General features: G+C 50.4%; 1 protein-coding gene across 5 annotated transcripts in view; it reads left to right on the top strand.

The window, feature by feature from the left end:
* The window catches only part of Arhgef7 (Rho guanine nucleotide exchange factor 7), a 108,107-nt gene extending 98,007 nt beyond the window's left edge, over nucleotides 1-10,100 (top strand). For all 5 annotated transcript variants that reach the window (XM_041673535.1, XM_041673533.1, XM_041673532.1 and 2 more), the window contains 3 exons: nucleotides 6,342-6,441; nucleotides 6,689-6,743; nucleotides 7,897-10,100. In XM_041673535.1, coding sequence (XP_041529469.1) covers nucleotides 6,342-6,441; nucleotides 6,689-6,743; nucleotides 7,897-8,019 — 278 coding nt within the window. In that variant the 3' untranslated portion in view covers nucleotides 8,020-10,100. The remainder of the gene's footprint in view (nucleotides 1-6,341; nucleotides 6,442-6,688; nucleotides 6,744-7,896) is intronic.
* Nucleotides 10,101-15,181: the final 5,081 nt, after the last annotated feature.

Genomic DNA, 15,181 nt, shown 5'->3' with positions numbered 1-15,181 from the left:
CTCATATATCTCTCACCAGAACTAACGCACTGAGCCTTTCTTAACAATGCTTGTACCGCAGCCTGCTTTTCTTAGACGTTTCTTGCTGTTCCTTGTCTCTCTTATGTGATATTTTAACAACTTTGGAGAGTGTCTTGGTATTTCCCATTGTACCTAGTGGAGGCTCAACTGCTGCCTGTTGGAGGGAGGTGGTGGGTCCAATGAGTCTGTACCTGAGGACCTTTTCCCATTAGGGAGTGTTTTATACAAGTCCCAGAAGTTTTGGTTTTTTAATTCTCCATGTAACAACTGTTTGGCTTCCTTTTGGATACAGCCGTATGGACACTTTCCTAGTTTATGCAGCCGCATAGGTTTGCGTCCAAGTGCCACAGCGGAGGAGTCTCTAGCCTTATACATAGGAGTCTAGTTAGTTTTTTTGTATAATGCACTTGACCAAGTGGCTGTGGAGAGATTGAGAGGAGTGTCTGTAACCAAAGCACCGAGTCCGCTGATAGCTGCCTTGGTGATGGTGCAGAACGCTGCATGGACTCTGTGCCTGGCAGATGCTCACCAGGGCTGGCACCATTGGGTGTTGAGAGCAGAGTCTGGGATCTGTCTCCACCCACTGCTCTGTGCCTTTCCTGTGTGCATGGCTGTGAGGTGAGAGCTCTCCTTGTAAAGGTGAGTTCACCACCACGGCTGAGACATCCGCTTACCATCACACACCACCATTCCCTCAACTGCAGTGGTCGCTAGTCCGAGGCACTGTCCAGTCTGCACTCGGAGGCAGAAGCTGTCGTCTCAGCCGGTGCAGCTCAGCTGCATTCAGAGGGTGCTTGGTTGAGTGCTTGGCTTGGCCACAGCCTGACTGCCCCACATCCGGACTTGCGCTGTCTGTGAGAGCCATGAGCACCTTGTTACTCTGAACACCAGCTGCAGTGAAGCTCCGTTTCTAGCAGCCCCATAGGTCACCTTGTACTTGATTACAACGCAGTCTCGAGGACTGAGTAGGTCCCCAACACGCTGGCCTGGGAGGCACCCCATAGCCCCCTGGGGTTTGTTGTAAGGAGTTTTCACTGGCACTGAGAAAGACTGAATGACATCGCGTTCAGTTGTAGCAGCAGACCACACCTGGCCATTGCTTAAGGGGCAGCACTGTCTTCACAGTGCTCCTTGACATCTGCTTCAAAAACAGTGCCCCATCTTCATGGGCTGGAGCTCTAGTGGTCATGACCTGATTCCCTAGCCCTCCTTGCCACACCCGTGTATACAGTATTGTGTGCCCTTTGCTCCCTTTCCTGGGAGCTGGGTCCTGCTGCTGCTAATGGAGGAGCGTGTGCATGGCAGGAGGGGCAGCCTGGAGCTGCTGGGGCAGCACAGCTCCCCACACCAAGTCTGTCTGTTCAGTGGCCACAAAGCTGCTTATGCTCCGTGAGAGTTGGGACTTTTACAAGAAAGTCCAGGAGCGAGCTTTTTAAAACTTAAACCCAGTGTTAATTTCCAGTAGAAAGGGGGTTTGCATAGATCCAGATAGCAAATGGGATTTTTGAAAAACAAAATATGAAACGTCAGTATTTATTCGATTTCACACAGTGACAGAAACAGCTTTGCTGTCATAGCCATTCTGTGGCTGTCTTTGCTGATCTGCCTCAGGCTGCCTGCCCCTGCCTTACCTTAGCATGGTTTGCCTGTCATAAGCTGTGTGATACAACAGGGGGGCACAGCTGTACTTGAGGTTTTCTCTTGTCACCAAGTGAAGTGACACTGGCTGTCACTGTCGGGATTGATGAGCAAAGTTCTCATGGTTTGCCCTCCATCTTTTCTTACCGGTCAGAGCCATTTGGGCAGGGTTGGTTTTTTGTTTTGTTTTTTGCTAGGCCAATGCTGTGGAACTACAGCCTGAACTATTCTTTGCATTTGTTTTTGAGTGTCTGACCCTGGTTTTGTGCCCTGGTTAGAAGTTTGTTAGTGCCACAGGCACAGGAGATGGTCCTCATGTGGCAGAGGGACACAGCGTTGGAGGGGCCATCGTTTCCTCGTTTGTGGGACTGTAGTCATGCTGATAGTATTTAACGTTTCTGCAGCTCTGTAAAGCCGTGTACAGTGAGTGTGCTCACGGAAGAATGCAGACTGAGCGAGAAGGTAGGTCCAAGCCATCCCGGGCCTTCTACAGGTGGCCCAGCAGTGTTCCTGTCTCACTGATCCTCGCCACAAGTCTTTACTAAACTACATTAATTCTGTGTTTGGCCTAACATTGCCGAAACACAATAATGTGTATATAGTGGTATAAGATTCTGGGGAAGTCCGTATGTTGTGCTCTTTACCTGTGAACGGGAAAAGCCATTTTAGAACAAGACTCCCATTTGAAAACTCACTTGGATGTATATCTGAATGTTACATTGTATTGTACAGTATGCTTATTGTCTGTGGTTGCTTATGGCAATGAAGTGTCTGTTTTATATTAAAAAAAGACATCTGTTCTGTACAGTTGAAATAAATTTTGCATTTGCTAGCCCTTGGCTTTTATATTTGTTACATGGGGGAGGGGAATAGCTTAGTTTGAAGCTGAGTGTGCAATGGCCCATTCTCCCAAGCTGGCATCTTCCATAGGCATGCCTTCTGTCTGCTGTGGTAGAGGACTGGAGCTTTCTTAGATGGGATGTGTTCTCAATAGCACAAGGTAGGGTCTCTCTATGCAGCCCAGGCTGGCCTGGATCTCACACAGCTCCACCCACTCTTCCTCCCTAGAAGGGAGGAGCCAAAGGGTACGCTTCCAGGCCCAGCTGTTTTCTTCCTGTGTCCCTGTTCTGGCAAAGCTTGTCCTCAGAAGCAGCATGCCCTTTTCACAGGTGAAAAGCAGCTCAGCTTTGAAGTCCTTCATTTTGTGAAGTGCATGCCTAGTTCAGAAGAGAAAGTCATTCCTCGTGACAGCCCTTCCTTTCCTAGCATGGAAAAAGATAATCCAAATCTCAGACCCGTAGAGTGCAGCCCATGTGATTTAAATGCCACTGAAGAGACCTCTAAGAACAATGCTTTGTTTCATCCTCAGGGAGGGCCAGTTGAGTATAAATGATGCAGGAGCATGCCACAGTGTGTCAGGCACTGGCCAGATGGCTGATGCTCTTTGGAGACAGACAGACTTATTGCTTTGAGTGCAGGCAAACACACAGTGTGCGTGTCCACATACTTACCTCACACGGCATGAGTCACACAACTGTAGTTCCGCATGGTCCCTGGCATAAGGAGTGCCCTGGGGTGATTCTTGGCTATGCATCCTAGGCACCGTCTACTCTGAGTTGGATTCCTTGGTTAGATCTGTGTTTCTCAATCGAGGCCCATAGCATGGTGGTCTTCAGCAATGCACGGCGGGATTCAGAGACCACTAGTATTTGACTCCCGTGTTTCTTTTTGTTGCTGCGAGCATGTTCCCAGTCTTGAGTCACATCAGTGAGTGAGTGAGTGTTGCCATAGGGCCGAGAGCCTGCTGGCATCCCCAGCATGCCAGTGTCCTCAAAGAGTGACCTGTAGAACCCTTCCTCAGAGGACTTGAGGTTTGTTCTGGAGGTTGGGGCTGACTGTAAGTTGTTCTCTGTTATCCGTGTGGTTTACTCCACTTGCACATGGAAAGCCTAACAGTAAGGGCAGAGTGGTAGTTCTTGCAGGGGCTTCTCACATTGTTAGCCATAAACCTCACAAAGGTCTGCCGCTTGGATGAGGCGCTTTGGGTGGCCTAACTGAGTGAATCCGGACTCCCCCAAACCCGCAGTGTTCTAGAAGTGCACCATGAGCCTCCTTTCAGGGAATGGTGATGGCAGATCCTGACTCCCATCTCCCCAGAGACCGCAGTTTACAAAACACAGCTCTCAGCTGTGCAGGGCCCTCAACGTGCACTGATGGCTTGACGTTCCTCTGATGGGATTTTAAGTGCTAGGCTGTTCTCTGGTTCTGTGGTTACAGGATTTTCTGAGTTAGGTGTTCGAGAAGAAGTATGCTGTGATGCCACTAAGAACGTTTCAGATATAATGTGTTAAGTAACGTATTTTAGGAAACTTAAAATTCTTAGAATAATTACTAACATAGAAACGTGGCTGTGCTGTCTTCCTTGTTTTGTTGAGAGGCCACGTGGTGGGCTGGCAGGGGTCTGTCTGACACAGGCAGATTAACAGCCCCCTGCCTGAGTCAAAGCTGGAGCGGCTGGTACCTCCTACCAGGAACACGGCAGCGGACTTAGACTTGGAGCGAATTCTTGGGTGCCTGTGCACAGCAGTTGTACATCCTAGACCTCAAATCCATTGTTACGTAGTGGCACTCGGGGCTTGTACTTAGGACTTTGTTGGTAGGAGCTGCCTGTCAGACCTTGTGCCTTTAAGAGCAGCTCTGTAGAGAAGGCTGCCCTTCCGTGATCTGGTTTCTCCTTGCTTTGTAGAGACATCTTTGTATCACTTAGGCAGTCTGGACGCTTTAACGCTAGAAACAGATTGTCTAGTGAGAAAAGACTAAAGAACTGAAGGCAAGTGTGTTCTAAAGCCTCAGTTCTCACCTGCTGCTCCTTTTCAGGCCTCTTGAATTTAATGTGACAGAGTAGTCACCAAGGCCTCTTAATTTGGTGCTAACTCAGTCACCGGCTATCAGCAAGTATACTTGGCCGCTGATACCAGAGGGGAACCTGCGGAGCTAACCCAAGTACTGTTCCTGGCTGCCACTCTTCACTAAGTACTCAAACACCTGAATTGTTGGGATCCTTGTTTTTCTTGGCACAGTGAGCATGTACTTGTCACCTGCCTACCTGTGGTAGGCACAGGTGCACACATGCCTGGCGCCTTCTCTCATATTTCCCCAAGTGATCCATGGTTCTCTCTGCTCAACAGGAAAGGAGCCTGAGTGGGCTTCTGCTGTATCAAGGAGGCGTCCAGAAGGGACGTCTGCCTGTCAGTGGACCCCTCTAAGAGTGGGATGGCCATCTCTGGGGTAATCTTTTACACAGTGGCCTGTGAGTGTACTCAGAGCACACTAGGATGTTGACAGCCTTCCAGCTACTCACATGGGACCCCAGGCTGGGTTGCCTCACCATACTCTGGCTGCTTCTCTCCTGGAGAATTGTGCTGCGTGACAGAGCTGGCTGCATTGCCGCCCCTGAGCGCCCTGTCGTCCTGCACTTGACCCAGCACCTTCCAGTGCAACAGACTTGGAGATACACAGAAGATGGCCTAGGGAGATAGACCTGAGGCCACAGTCTTCCAGGCCCCGTAGTTGCCCTGGTGGATGGCTAGCTCGACTTGTAAATCGCAGCTTAGACAGCAGTGGTTCGCCTTGATTTGTTGAGAGAAGCACAGGCTTGGGTTAAGTTGCCCACAAAGCTGCTCTTCACAGTGCCGCCTCTCAAACACTGTTCTAGGGTTTCCATGCGCAAGAGTGCTCCTTGAAATCCGATGTGCTTTCAGGAAGACACACAAAGGGCACCCCGGAAACACAAAAGCAAATTAACCCCATTTTTACAGTCAGCCATCTTGCCTCACGCCAAGCATGATCAGACAAGCCCAGCCGTGAGCAGGTGCACCTGTTGGACAGCAGAACCCATCCGTCCTCCAGTTGCATCTGGTGGTGTTGCTCCAAAGCCAATGATTATAACCACGTTGTGTAATCCTCCTTCCTGGTACCTACCCTTTGAAGGCCAGTGTCTGTTGCACAGTACGTGTCACATGAGGTGGTCACCGGTCAGCGTGTGTGCCAGGACCATGTGCCTCTGGTGCTGTGGGCAGTGCATTCCTTCGCACTCAAAGCTGTGTATGTCTAAAGGGCTGATAGAACTCTCACTGTGACCAGACAATAAATGCCACTTCTTCTAAACTGTGTATTACAGTGTTACAGTTTTATAAACATTACTGTTTATGTAGTCTTTTCTTGATGTTTGGGTTGTTAATTTTTAGTCCTTAACACTGAGCTACCTCTCCAGACCTTAAACTTTTTGTAATTTCTAGAGTTTTTTATTTATAAGCCAAGAATTACGCATTCTTTCCTGGTCTGGTCTTTTCCAGTGGTGCTGGAATGATAGCGTGGTTTAAATTTTGGTTGTGTATTGAGTGTGGTGTGGTCAGACCTTTAGTGTACTTGCTGTTAGAGATTTCCTTAGTTCAAAGAGTTTAATAAGTTGCGAAAGAGTATTTTTACATTTTTTTTTCGGTTGCTGTTTTCTTTCCTCTGTAATGCTTTGGTTGGCCACACCCAACAGACAGCTGGAGAAAACCAGTCAAAGATTTTAATGTGTATCACTGGCCTGGGCTGTCTAAGTGGTAGGGGTAAAGTAGATGTCCTTCCTTGGTCCTGCCACGGCACTCACATGGGGCTTTCCTTTTTAATGACAGGTTCACGTAAGGAATCTGCACCGCAAGTGTTGCTTCCAGAAGAAGAAAAAATTATAGTTGAAGAAATCAAAAGCAACGGGCAGACCGTGATAGAGGAAAAGTAAGATGTTTTCCTTTCTGTATGACTGGCTCCCCCTGCTCCTCTTGGTGGTGCAGCCTCAACTCTGCTTCAGGCTGGCTGCGCTCTCACTGATGGGGGATGGCCGGGCGGGCTGCTCTGAGGTTAGGAATTAAGCTCTCTCAGTAGGCAGAGCTCGGCTCGTTGCTGCTCAGGGTAGCCCCGGGGGTCCTGCCAGCCTGTGCAACCTTGACATACCACTTTCCTGTGCTTACTCTATCCTGTCCAGGAGCCTTGTGGACACGGTGTACGCACTGAAGGATGAAGTCCAAGAGTTAAGACAGGTATGCCAACCAGGTTTTAGTTTTAGTCAGGTTTGTTTTTGTTTTGTTTTAATGGGAGAAAAAGGAAAATATTGTTTTAAAAATAAAGTCCATTGAAGAGTAAAAGGAAACAACAAAGCCACCAGCGTCACTTCAGAGTGGCAGGCAGGGGCTCGAGATGACTCGGGTTAAGAGCACTTATTCTTCCTGAGGCTCCAAGTTCAATTACCAGAATCCGTATGGCAGCTCAACCCTCGGTTAACTCCAGTCCTACGATATCTGATGCCTTCTTCTGGCCTCTTTGGGTATTGCATCCACACGATGCACAGACATACATTCAGGAAGAGACACCCATGCACATAGAGCAAAACAAATCTAAAAGCTGGAAGAATTCTCTTAAGTCATCATGTAAAAATGCAAGAGTGACAGGCCAGGAGATACTTGTTTCTGTGGTACTCTTTGGATGTGAGCCACCTCAGCGTGTGCTGGAGTAATCTTCTATGGTATTGTCCATCACACTACCCTGATGGTTGCCTCTGGCTACTTGGCTTCTAAAATCCAGGACAGCAGGACAGTGGTGCCTAGCCTGCTGTGTGTGCGACCCTATGGTGTTTTGTTTTGTTTTTCTTTCAAGTTGTATTTTATTATTTATTGTGTGTGGGGAGGGGTGGGGCACATGCCGTGGCATATGTGTGGAGGTCAGAGAGCAGCTGTGTGGAGAGGGTTCTCTTCTTCCTCCTGTATAGAGGTTCTGGGGATCAGACTTAGATTGTCCATCTTGGATTGCAAGTGCTGACACCTGCTGAACCGTTGTGTGATGTATCTGAGCAGCTGGTGGGCAGGTTTGAAGGAGGGGGTGCAACGCAGGCTCTTTAGAGGGACAGGGCAGGACTGTCCTGAGGGTGTTGGAGGTAGCACACTTTCCTTCCTTCTTGACTTGGTCCGTTGGGTGCCCTTGTTGCCCTTTGCAGTTGACTGGGTAAGGGACTTAGCACGTTTTACCAAGTTGTCTTGTTGAGGAGTGTAAGTGGAGACTGCCCAGCCTAGCCGGGTGTACATTCATGGCTCGGCTCTGTTGGCCCGTCCCTTCCAACCTGGCTACCTGGGGATGCAGCTTATGAAGGTACTTTCGGTGCCGAGGCAGTGAACCTGCTGTCGTCTGCTCACCTTGCAGGATAACAAGAAGATGAAGAAATCCTTAGAGGAGGAGCAGAGGGCCCGCAAGGACCTGGAGAAGCTGGTGAGGAAGGTTCTAAAGAACATGAACGACCCTGCTTGGGACGAGACCAATCTCTAGGCCCACCTCACTCTCACAGGCCGAAGACCAGCAGTTCCCAGACAAGGCTGGGGTCTTTGGCCCAAGCACAGTGACATTCAGGACTAAGGCAGGTGGTCTTCACCAGGCTTTGGCTGATGTAACTACATGTGAGTTACAGACACTAAGGCCTGGGCTGAGCATATGTCTGCCGACTTCTCCATGCAGTGACTGACCAGAGTCCTCGGGCTTTTAGACTTCAGTTGAATCTGTAATAGCATACCTGTGTACTTGTTGTAAATACTGATCTTTGAACGCATACCTGCGATGTGACCGGGCTAACCCTCTTGCTAGGATTTCCTTCTCAGCCTTTCTGGCAACAGGGATTTGAAGTTGTGTTCACGAAGTGTTGGGAGCAAGGTGAAGCAATAGATACCTGGGTAGGACTGACTTGTTCCATGCGGTGCAGGCTCCGTGGTGCCATCAGGAGCACCCCCTTGGGCACAGTGACTTTTGTCACCGTCCTCTTCTTAACTGCAGTATTCCAGTCTCAGGCATGTGTCTGTGCCCAAGGAGTCATGGATTCTAGGAAGGTGACGTTGCTATCTGCCTGTGGCGCTCGTTCCTGCTGCTCTGTCCTAGCTGGGCTCTCAGTCACAGGAATGCGTCACAAGTGTGGAGAAGTGGCCCTCCCCCGAGAGAACTAGACCATGTATATAGATGTGTTATTTATTCCATGTTCTCCAGCCGGTGCTGCCGGGCAGGTTTGACTGCAGGCTGTCGTCAGCCATGCGCTCTGCTTTGGCTGCAGTCGGCACTGTCCAGGCCACTGAAAGCCCCCCTTTCCCCTTGAACAAGAATAAAGCAATACATAGCCGCAGTTGAGCTGCACAGTGAAAGCCCCATAGGACTGTGCCCTGCTGTGCCCTGCTGTGCCCATGCCCTACTCTGCTGCCTCCCTGGGCCCAGGCAGGCCCTGGAAGGCAGGTGGTCTGGACTAGAAGCCCTATTTTCTGTGTGACCAGGGTTTGGCAATAGTGACAGTGATCTCAGGAGCTTAGCTGTCTGCTGCTTTCCTCCAAAGAGGTTGTTTGGAAGCCAGCGGAACTTTGCTGTAGAAAGGTGTTGGGTAGCAGTGTAGCTGCAGGTGCTTCAGCACCGTCTCCCCCCACTCCCATCCCGCGTGGACCCGGCCCCTCGCCCCTCCTGTGTGGCAGTTTCTGAGCAGGCGCTGAGAGGCCCTTTGTGTCTCTTCTCCCTCCACACTCTGACTGGGTCCACCCAGCCTCACTCAGACCATTTTATCGTCTAGGCTGAGTGAGAGAAGCTGAGGTGCTCTCGTTCTTTTTGGTAAGCCCTGTTTCCCGAGCACTCTGCTGACGCAAAAGACACTGCAGCAAAAGACAGTGTTGCTGTCACAGGAGATCTTAACTCAGGAACCACGCTCCTTGAATCTCTCACTGCTGGGGACAGGTGTCCGGGGTTGCAGTGCAGCTCCCCCGCCAAGAGTAAGTGAAGACCATATCTGCCACTGGCCTCACCACCACTGAGGTCGCCGACCATGCCCCAGGACAGTTTCTTACAGACCTGCCTTAATGATGCGCTTGGAGTATTCCATGAGTATTCATGTCCCTAACATCCCTACCCCAGACAGGGTGGCTGCACGTTTCCTTTCTGTGGATCCAGTGTCTTCCAGGCTCTCCAGGGAGCGAGAATCTGTATCTAAGAGCCGTTCTTTTTAAAATCTGACCCTGTTGTAAACACCCATTTCTCTCTCCCCGAGTCTCTTCGGGTGGGACTTTGGTACCAGCAACCCAGGGCACCATTCACAACTGTTACTCCTCCCTGTCTCTAAGGGGTGCGGGGGATGAAGCCATTTTCTACCCTGTAGATGTGAAGCACTTTCCGTTCTGCGATGTAGCAGCCTCTGAAGCTCCACTATTCTCTCCATCAGCTGTCCTCACCCGCCCGTGTGCTCCTCATGCCAATCCCCTCCTTCCCTGGGGTGTCCAGGGCATCCAGACACTACAGGAAACCCGGTGTTGCAAACAGCTCCGGCGTTGACTGCTGCAGTGTGTGTGCTATCCCCTTGGAATTATTAAACTCCTTATTTTTCTTATCTCATAAAACGTGTCACTTTATCTTCTTTGACATATTGTGTGTGTGTGCGCGCGCGTGTGCGTGTGTGCGCGCGCGTGTGCGTGTGTGCGCGCGTGTCTTGAATGTTCAGGTTTGAAAATCCTGACGTGTTTTGTTTGAAGCAGGAAAACAATATGTCCTTTTGAATTGATGCTGGGAACATTTGTGGATGGGAAGAGTAGGAAGAAGAGAGTTCTAGGAAAAGAAGTTGTAGTGTTATCGCTCTCCCCCCCCCCAATCCATCATTGGAATAATAACTGTGTTAGCATGTGGGCCGCTGGGTGTATCTGAACAGAAGGCAGTGGGGCCTCTATAAGAATTGCCATAGACGATGAAAGGAGACAGAGACAGAGACCCACATTGGAGCACCGGACATAAACCTCAAGGTCCAAATCAGGAGCAAAAGGAGAGAGAGCACGAGCAAGGAACTCACGACTGCAAGGGGTGCACCCACACACTGAGACAATGGGGATGTTCTACTGGGAACTCACCAAGGCCAGCTGGCCTGGGTCTGAAAAAGCCTGGGATAAAACCAGACTCTCTGAACATAGCGGACAATGAGGACTACTGAGAACTCAAGAACAATGGCAATGGGTTTCTTATCCTACTGCACACACTGGCTTTGTGGGAGCCTAGGCAGTTTGGATGCTCAACTTACTAGACCTGGATGGAGGTGGGGGTTCCTTGGACTTCCCACAGGACAGGGAACCCTGATTGCTTTTCGGGCTGGGGGGGGGACTTAATTGGGTGAGGGGGAGGGAAATGGGAGGCGGTGGCGGGGAGGAGACAGAAATCTTTAATAAATAAATAAATTTAAAAAAATAAAGTTTAAGATCCATAAAAAAAAAAAGAATTGCCATAGGACAGAAGGAAGTGACTGTCCCATTCTGTCAGAGCCTGCCTGACTCTTCAGACACCTCACCAGGAGGGTACCTGGTAAAGGTGCCCCTCTCTCTCTAGTCCAGGGGGTCGGAAGATACATTGAAGGCTCAGGGGGAGCTGCCAGATAGAATTAGAAAGCTGCATGGGTCACTTTTCTTTCAGAAGCCTAGTTCTCTCCCGTGGGAACTGAGCTCACCAGTGTGTCAGGTACATTTCTTTTGCTGGTGAAACATCAGAACCAAGGAAATTCACAGAGCAAAGTGCTTAACTGGGCAGAAGAGCAGTGCTAATGGACCAGCTGAGAGCTCGTGTCTAACCGCAAGCTGAAGGCAGAGAGCTCCCTAGAAACTGCCCGCCTTTGGAAACTTTGGAAAGCAAACAGCCTCTTCCACCAAGACACACCGCCTCACCCTTCTAAAACAGTTTCACCAACTGGGGGCCACATACTCAAACATTTGAGCCTGTGGACCGTTCTCATTCAGACCCACATACCTGGTCATCCCTGGAGCTCTGACCGAAGGAATTCCTGCAGACAGTGGGTACAGTTGTGGGCCAGACACTCACCCCATGAGACAGACCTCAGTCCCAGCCCAGTCATGAGCTGGGCTGCGGGGAAGGGGAATGCAAGTCCTCAAGTGAGGGTACCCTGATGGCACATGGTGATGACCTGTCTAGAAGGGTGCTATGTCATTGCAGGACCCAGATGGACAGTACTGTCTAAGGGAGCCTTGCAGAAATAGCTAGCAATCATTCAGATGAGAAAATTCAGAGGAAGTCAGAAGCTAAAATCTCAAGGTTTCCATTACTTCAGGCAAAAATGACTGGAGTCTTGTGTTGTAATTGGCTGAGTGCTCTGGACACGGAGTTTGAATTGGTCCGGTTTGAAGCGGATTAAACCTTTGGTCTTTTTTGTGGTGGTTTAACATTCTAGAAATCCTACTTGTGGAGGAAGTATAAGCAGTGTGCCAGAACCCGAGTCACAAGTGCCTACTCCGGTCACTCTGGGCAAAGGCTGGGGTGTGCATTGGGCCATCTCTCCCCCTCCCAGATAAGATCCCACTGCCTTGATGGCTTGTGAACACCCCTGAGGGATGCCCTGTGGCTTTACGGGGTAAAGTATGCCAGGAAACGGCTTTGGTTCTTGGAGACCAAAGGAAGAGAAAGGTGCTGGAGCCAGTCACTCTCCTGCTTCCCAGTCTGACTCCTGCGCCCAGCATCTGCCCCTGTGGCGGTGATGTGGGGAGTCCCTGTTCCTGGGAAGTCCTTAACTGCCCAGCCAGTCCTCATTTCCTTCCCTCTCTTGCCTCTGCTCTCACCCCTCCTGACCTCTCCCCACCCCTGTTAGTTACAGTGGGACTGTGGGTGAGGGCAGGCCAGCTGGTCCATCATTCCCTTGCAAGAGCGTTTGCATTCCTAGCCTTGCTAGGACGCTATTGGAAGGTTTGTATTGACCCATTGAGGCTCCTGTTCTCTCTACCTTGTGGCTAACAACAGGCCAAGCCAGGCTTCAAGATGCCTTTGCCAGAGTTCACCCCATTAACACACTCCTTAGATGGGCACAGGTCTGTCCTGTAAGTGACTTTCCAATGAAGCTGATGAAGACAGTTGTCCCCAAGACTCCCTCACTGCTGTTTCTGGAGTCCTGAGGGCAGGAGACTGTAAGGGAGGCCCCGTGATGGCCAGGCAAGCCTGTTCTGCTTAACGTCTTATGTTTGGTCTGGATGCTCCCCATCTTCCGGTAACTGTGTTAGGTCACAGGGTCTCCACCCCTGTCCCCAGGGTGGCAGTCCAGTGGTGACCATGGCTCAGGGCAGGGATGGGAAGAGAGAAATCAGGGTGAGTGCAATCTGCGTTTCCATAGGACTCGGTAAAAGTACAGATCAGGACAGGAGCACAAGGCGCAGATGAAAAGACAAGGACCCTGTCAGATGAAGAGGGAGATCATGCAGTGCTCAAGGTGGCAAGCGTGGCCCCAGGGTCCCCTGCCTGTCTCTGTAGCAGCGAGCTTGCACTTAAAGGTGAAATGATGTGTTTCTAGAAGACAGTCTGAAAATAGAATACTCATCAAAGATGTTGACCTTGCCCTCTGAAGATGACCCCCACAGACGTGGGCCTGGGTATGAGCGAGTGATTGATCATGCCATCTGAAGATGCCCCCTCCTCCGTGTCTGCCCTTCCTGGGTATGAGCGAGGGCAAGGGTGACGTTCAAGACAAATCCAGAGGTCAGGAAGGAGCCAGCACTGGGCACATTTTTGTTCCCACGCCAGTCTGACCTTGACGGTAACAGTGAAGAGCATGAATAAAAACAGATGTAGAAAATGCTAAAGGAAGTATTGGGTCGCTGTGTGCTAACCCACCTGCATTTATTTCAAGGTCCAGCTCTGGCATCAAAGTAAAACGGTTCGGCATGACATTTACAGAAGGCAAAGCCTTAACTCGCTGGACTGGGTTTCGAGAATGCCAGTGTTGGAAACTACTGCTCTGTGGTGTGGCAGAGATGGATGGAGCAAATGAGAACATGAACAAAATCAGCCAATGCACATGTGTGTGTGCGTGTGTGCGCGCACGTGTGTGTGCATGTGTGTGTGCATGTGCGCGCACATGTGTGTGTGCATGTGTGCGCATGTGTGTGCATGTGTGTGCGTGCGTGTGTGCGCATGTGTGTGTGCGCGCGTGTGTGCATGTGTGTGTGTGCGCGCGTGTGTGCGCGCATGTGTGCGTGTGTGGCTTCCAGGGATTTGGACTTACTATCAACACATACCACATTAGTGACACTGGATAGGCTAGCTTCTCTATGGGAAATAAAGAGAGCCACATTCATCTACTGTCCCAGTACCCACCTGGCAGGTGAAGGCGCAGGGATGCAGAGGTCATAGAAAACCCACTGAAACGCCCTCTGCTCTCGACACCGTTTGTGTAACAGAATGCGAAAGTGTCTACGTTACAAGTCATGCTGTGAGATGCAAACCCATTTCCCATAGGCCGGGAACAAAATACTCTATTTTATTAATAGTAACAACAATATTAAGTAGAAATAGAGTGAAAGATGAACACCTGGAAACCGAAGGCTGTGGAGGGAGTCGGTCGTGGAAGCAGACGCCCGTAGTGTTGGCGTACACGGGACTCTAAGGCTGCAGCTCTCCTGTACCTGCCTTGTTGATTTCATGCCAGGCCTTGAAAACCCTGCGTTTTTGTTATCGTTTCTGTTCTACGCCTCAAATGTTCTGCAGATTTTGAGGGAATGGAAATGACCAAGGATGGGTTCGAACCTTGTGAAAATGGGGACATTTAGAAGACTGGTTCATCTTGGTATAGGGGACAGACATGGAGGAAGCACACAAACCTGGTCTCAGAGTGCGGAATGACTCAGAGTGCCCCATGGGCTCAGTTTCCCTGCTGTGCCCGTGGCGCTGTGGACTGACAACATGCATATACCTTCCCTCTGAACACACCCAGCCAGGGGCATGAGCCCTGGGTTCTCTCGGGTCCCTACTACAGAGCCCAGATGCTTCTGGAACCCCAGCTCTGCCTGTGGGTCAGTTTGAGAGACTGAAAGAAAAGGAGCCCTACTTTCCCACCCTCCACACTCAAGACAGCCAGCCAGTTCCTGTGCACCTGGCTGCACTTCTTACTTAAGTGACAGCTGATCACCAACCTCACCCTGGGGAGCACCAGCTCCCAGGGTAATTAATTTCCCTCATATTGTGCAGCCACCGGCTTTTAATTTTGTAAAGTTGCCGTTTTTGCAAGAGCTACACATCCTCTCGGTTATTAAATGCCAACCACATTTGTTTACAAATAAAACCGAGTTAATTAAATACTGCATCTACGCTAGCAAGTAATGAGGGCAACATGGCCTCCGCAGGCAGAGCTGTGTTAGCCTCCAGTTCTGTGCTGCAGAGAAGGTCCTTGCAGAACATTGCAGTCGGGGGGGGGGGGGGGGAGGGGGAGGCACACGCTCAGCAACTCACTCCCTAGCCCTGACCCAGCCCTGACCCAGTGTTGAAATTCATGCCACACCTGGAAAACACTGAAACATGGTCCTTTCCAGCAGGGAGGCTAAAGGAAGTTGTCCACTGTTGCAGCTCCTCCCGAGGACACACCTGGCTGGTGGCAAGCAGAAGGGACACTCTGGGGGTGCAGGCATAGAGTCACAGCACCTGATCCCTCTCCTCCACAGAC

Source organism: Microtus oregoni, unplaced genomic scaffold (genome assembly GCF_018167655.1).
Source record: "Microtus oregoni isolate MIOR12 unplaced genomic scaffold, Mior012 000024F_ref0000369, whole genome shotgun sequence".
Taxonomy (NCBI): domain Eukaryota; kingdom Metazoa; phylum Chordata; class Mammalia; order Rodentia; family Cricetidae; genus Microtus; species Microtus oregoni.
The sequence above is the reverse complement of the archived record's forward strand: the minus strand, read 5'-3'. Positions and strand labels throughout refer to the sequence as shown.